This window comes from Nelumbo nucifera, chromosome 8, assembly GCF_055504915.1.
Source record: "Nelumbo nucifera cultivar China Antique chromosome 8, China Antique-T2T, whole genome shotgun sequence".
NCBI lineage: Eukaryota > Viridiplantae > Streptophyta > Magnoliopsida > Proteales > Nelumbonaceae > Nelumbo > Nelumbo nucifera.
This window is the reverse complement of record NC_142656.1, coordinates 28,849,604-28,855,467: the sequence shown is the minus strand read 5'-3', so window position 1 is coordinate 28,855,467 and position 5,864 is coordinate 28,849,604. Positions and strand designations below refer to the sequence as shown.

Genomic DNA, 5,864 nt, shown 5'->3' with positions numbered 1-5,864 from the left:
TTAATAACTTAGCGTCATTTGGTTTGCATTCACAATCAGAATCAAAATCCTTTGGGCTCAGTTTGGAAGAAGTACAAATACAAATGTGTAGAGTGCAGAACCTTATATTTTGCATTGTTGTGTATCTAATTATACTGTACATATTTGTATTTGTACTCTTTCAAAACTAAGCATTGAAATCAGAATTTGAATGGTCTACTCCTTATAGTTTGTTTGGTTCAGACATGAATTGGAATCAAAGTTGGAATAAGGTAGAAAAGGATTTCAGGGAGGGGGAGTGAATTGCCATGCTCTCAAATGGGAGAATGCCATTCCAACAGGATTGGTTAGGGGTGGCTACGAGCCGAGCTTCTCACGAGCTATTTGAGCTCGGCTGGTGAGGCTCGTGAGCCTAGTATAATAAATAAATAATTTTTATTATATACATATATAAATACATATAATAAATATTTTTTATTATATAATAATATTTTTATTTTTTATGTATAATGGTAAATAATTTTTATAATTCTTATTTTTTTGTATCTAAAATAAAAACGTTATTTATATTTATATATATATATATATATTTATTTGTTATATGTATAATAATAAATAATTTTTATAATTTTTGACTTTTTGTATGTAAAATAAAAAAATATTTTTATATGTATACTTTTTATCTTTTAGAAAAAAAAACTTGGCCTGATGTCGAGCTTGAAGTTGTGAGCTTTGAACCAAGCTGAGCTTGAGCTCAAATCACTAACTTGAATCGAACTCGAATCTAACACAATTTCAGCGAGCCGAGCTCAAATAGCCAAATATTTGGCTCGGCTCGAACCCACCCCTAAGATTGGGAATGGGATTGCAATTCTGCCCAATCAAATTGTTGAAATTGAAATGGTTTCCAATTCCAATTCTAGACCCCATTTATTGTGAACCAAATAAACCCTTATTCATTAAAATGGAATGGTAGAATGAGGTTTTAATGTAACGGATATGGACCCATATATAGATGGGGGAGGGCGCTTTACTTGGCTCCTACCATGGTCAAACAAAAGTCTCAAACCACCTCTTTGATTTTTATATTTAAATCCCAATACCTCTAACCTCTAACCCCTAGACCTTAAAGGCAGTTGGTTGGACGCATTTCCTCCAACCGGGTAGGAGCCAAATATTCCGCTATAATTGGGGCAAGGCTGATGATGATAATGAGGACGATGATCAGAATGTTAAAAGGTGGAAAGCAAAGAAGTATTGGTTATTATGCACTCAAAATTTTTTCATTAAATTATTTTATATACTTGCAGAAGAAAGAAATAAGTCATCCAATGTTTAATAAATAACTGTTTTATCCAGTTAGAAACAAAACAATACATTTCAGTCACTTTTAAAACTTTTACATCCTTGAGTGTTGAGTCCTCTCTACATGAACTCAAATGCACATAATAAACCAGCACTTCTTAATTGGAGAGTGATTTGGACATATCACATTTTAACCAACCGGGTTACACAAGGACAAAAAGTTTACTGTTCATTACCATAAAAGTCAAAGTATGAAGGGTACCTTTTGTCTTTTAACATATATATTATTTAATAATCATTTGGGGTTTGCACGTATCAAAAATGGGATGTGCTCAAATCACTCCCGCGTTCCGCTTAGAGATGCCGAGGAATTGTGAGGAATACTGAAACTATTATTTTGATCGGCGACATAATAGTTAAATTAATCTTGTTTTTCTGCAGATCATTAATGCTATCTAGATGTCAATGGCAGTTAATTAATGGTCTCATTAATAAATAAAAAACCAGTTGTTAACTAAAATACCCATTAATGGTGCTTTTTGGGGTCTAATATCGGAAAATCTTCAACAAAATGTTCTGCACAGGGACTTGTGTTTTTGGTGTTTACGTGGGTTGTTATTTGCAGTTTTGACAGAGTGATTACTGGTCCTTCCTTGTGAAATTTGGTGTTATTCTTTACACTGTTTTAACATGAAAGAAGTAAAAGAATATTCTCTTGTATTACCGGTTGATTAAATAAAAAAAGAAAATGACCTTTAGTTGTTAATTTTCTTCCTTGTCTGTTAAATGTTTTTTTAATAATCACACTGAGCTGGTTTTAAGCACTCAAATCAATATTTACAGGAGGGAACTAGCTGAAATGGAGGGAGACGTCACTTTTTGAGCTCAAATTTGGTGAAGATCGAGACATTTGGGATCTGCATTGTCTGCAACTATTCCCCTCAGCCCATTTCTTTAGTTTTTTTTATCATTTTATTTTTTAATCATTGATCCTATTTAGCTCGTCGTTTTCCTCTTCTGCAACTTTAATTCTGTTCAACATCCAAAACCCTAAGCTGGGTTGTCTCTTAAAGGTCGAGTGTTATCTACTGTTCACCTGGTCTGGTTGTTCTTGCTAGTGGGCTTTTGTTTATACTTCGTTTCTTTTCATTTTTGTTTTTTTTTTGGCTATAGTTATTTTTTAACTGAATCTATCCTATCCAATCCACCCCATGGTAATATTTAGAAAGTTAAAAGGAGGGATGAGTGTTGGTTTGGATTTATTGAATAATACCCACATGGTTTAGAGCTTTACAACTGCAGATACCTTTCTCCATAATGGTGGATTCCCAGCTGGGTAGCTTGAAGAGCCTTAGGTGTGGAGAATACTCCTCAACCCATCTTTGGCTTTACTTGCTGCATTAGGACTGGAATGCAGAGAGCTGAAGTGGGTAGTTGAGTTTTTTAGTGGGGGATCTGGTTTTCTGTCACTCAACTTGGGATGGGTCGTCTTGGTTTCGTCTTCTTAAGATCTGGTCCATCTGGATTGTGAAGATTTCTTGAGGTTATACGGCTCTGTTTCTTGGATTTGGAACAAGTTTTTCTTTTGTGAATCTAATCCTCCAGAGGGGGAAATGGCTCCGAGCTTGGATTTTTCTGCTTGGTGGGTGAAGGAGACTCGGAAGGGAACTCCAGTTGTTGTCACAATGGAGAACCCCAACTACTCACTTCTAGAGATTGATGGTCCAGATGCTGCATTCCGGCCGGTCGACAAGGACCGTGGTAAGAACGCGAAGCAATTCACATGGGTCCTTCTTCTCAAGGCCCATCGAGCTGCTGGTTGTGTTGCCTGGCTTGCAAATGTCCTGTGGGCGTTGCTTGGGACTATCAAGAAAAGGTTGATTTTCAGGCAGGGAGTCGCCATGGAAAGAGAGAAGCTGGAGAAGGGGAGGGTGCTGTTCAGATTCATTCGAGGCTTCTTGGCACTCTCCTTGGCAACTCTGGCTTTCGAGGTGGTTGCTCACTTCAATGGTTGGCATTATTTCCGGAGCTCTAATTTGCACATCCCCCATACCTCAGAGATCCAGGGTTGGCTACACATGGTGTATGTTGCCTGGTTGGAGTTCCGAGCAGACTACATTGCACCCCTAATTCAAACTCTTTCAAGCTTCTGTGTTGCCCTCTTCATAATCCAGTCTTTGGACAGGATGATTTTGTGTCTTGGGTGCTTCTGGATCAAATACAAGAAGATTAGGCCAAGGATTAAAGGGGATCCATTCAAGACAGAGGATGTTGAGGGATCTGGCTACGAGTACCCCATGGTTCTTGTTCAGATTCCAATGTGTAATGAGAGAGAGGTAACAAGCTAGTCCGCATTATTTTTCCCTTTCACTACTTCTCATAATTCTCACTCACTTATGCTTTCAAATCTGCTAGTGAAGCACAATGTCCAAATGAAAGTCTTCAATATATGTAACAAGCAACCATGGCAGTAGAAATTAGAGCAAACTTAGGGACTTCTTTAACAGTTATGTTTACTAGTTTCAATTGATAAGTCTCAACATTGGCAATCCTTCAGGTATATGAACAGTCTATCTCTGCTGTCTGTCAACTTGATTGGCCGAAAGAATGTTTACTAATCCAAGTTCTTGATGACTCGGATGATGAGAGCATCCAGTGGTTAATCAAAGGGGAAATCTCCAAGTGGAGCCAACGTGGTATAAACATTATATATCGGCATCGCTTGGTTAGAACTGGTTACAAAGCTGGGAACCTCAAGTCTGCAATGAATTGTGATTATGTGAAGGGGTATGAGTTTGTTGCAATATTTGATGCAGATTTTCAACCAAATCCAGACTTCCTTAAGAAGACAGTTCCACATTTTAAGGTGGATAAGCATTGTAATAGCTTATTTTGGCAAGTTCCACATTACACAGTTTAGGAGTTTGTATTTAGTGTATCTCTTTTACCTTGTGTTGCAGGACAATCCTGAACTGGGATTGGTTCAGGCCCGATGGGCATTTGTAAACAAGGATGAGAACTTGTTGACTCGGCTTCAAAACATTAATCTGTGCTTCCACTTTGAGGTGGAGCAGCAGGTCAATGGTGTATTCTTAAACTTCTTTGGTTTCAATGGGACAGCTGGAGTCTGGAGAATCAAAGCGCTGGAGGATTCTGGAGGCTGGCTTGAAAGGACGACAGTAGAGGACATGGACATAGCCGTCCGTGCTCATCTAAATGGTTGGAAATTTATTTTCCTTAATGATGTGAAGGTAATGATAATTAATCTCATTGAATCCAGAACAGTATTTTTATTACTTTTTGCCAATCTTACCTTATATGAAACTGATTTTCAGGTCCTTTGTGAAGTTCCTGAATCCTATGAGGCTTACAGGAAGCAGCAACATAGATGGCATTCAGGTCCCATGCAACTTTTCCGATTGTGCCTTCCAGCTATCATAACTTCAAAGGTAGACTTGGTTCTCACTGACTCATGGATTCCGCATTTAGATATCAGTGAGAATTCTATCTATAGAAAACAAATTGGTTAGAATATTACTGAGGGGTCATTACTGTTGTTACATTGCAGATATCATTCTGGAAGAAATCAAACTTAATACTTCTATTCTTTCTCTTGAGAAAACTTATCCTCCCATTCTATTCTTTCACATTGTTTTGCATAATCCTTCCTCTAACCATGTTTGTACCTGAGGCTGAGCTACCCATGTGGGTCATCTGTTATATCCCTGTTTTCATGTCATTCCTCAATATCCTCCCGGCTCCAAAATCATTCCCCTTCATTGTTCCCTACCTGCTCTTTGAGAATACTATGTCGGTGACCAAGTTCAATGCCATGATATCTGGATTGTTCCAATTGGGGAGCTCATATGAGTGGATTGTCACCAAGAAGGCAGGTAGGTCATCTGAGTCCGATCTACTAGCTGCAGCAGAGAGGGAATCGAAGACAATGAGCCTCCCACAGCTCCACAGAGGAGCCTCAGAGAGTGAACTGTCTGAGCTCAATAGATTGAAAGAACAACAAGAAGCACCTCCCCCACCTTCTCGGAAAAAGATGAACAAGATTTACAGGAAAGAGCTTGCTCTAGCTTTCCTCCTACTTACAGCATCAATTCGCAGCCTTCTATCAGCACAAGGGATCCACTTTTACTTTCTACTCTTTCAAGGGATTACCTTTCTCCTTGTAGGTCTTGATCTAATTGGGGAGCAAATGAGCTAATAAAAGACAAATACCAAAGAAGAAAATGTTTAGCAGATAGAGTGGAAAAAGAAAGACCCTTCAGTCCTAGCCATCAGTTCTGCATTGTGGCAGGAAAATCATATTGGCAGTTATACGGAGGAAGTTACAATCCTTTGCCTTGGTGGATGGTGGGAGAAGTTAAGAAAGTTCCTCCAATTCAAGTAATGAGCTATATTCCTCTTATTTAATTTGAAGTGCCCTAATAGGAATTTTATTTTTCACTTTCTCCATGCTTCTCTCCGTCTCCATCTTTTTTCTTTCTTTAAATTTCATCTGGGGTCTCTCTTCTCACAGAAGACATTTTTCTTCAGATCTTGAGATTGATGTTGTTATAGGTAGGATC

At 38.3% G+C, this 5,864-nt stretch overlaps 1 protein-coding gene across 1 annotated transcript; it reads left to right on the top strand.

Moving 5' to 3' along the window:
* The first annotated feature begins 2,341 nt into the window (after positions 1–2,341).
* Positions 2,342–5,554, top strand: LOC104605331 (putative xyloglucan glycosyltransferase 5). The gene is made up of 5 exons (XM_010270053.3): positions 2,342–3,620; positions 3,842–4,150; positions 4,245–4,535; positions 4,620–4,733; positions 4,853–5,554. Exons 1-5 carry the CDS (start codon positions 2,898–2,900, stop codon positions 5,498–5,500), a joined length of 2,085 nt encoding a protein of 694 aa, XP_010268355.1. The 5' UTR covers positions 2,342–2,897; the 3' UTR covers positions 5,501–5,554.
* The last annotated feature ends 310 nt before the right edge of the window (positions 5,555–5,864 follow it).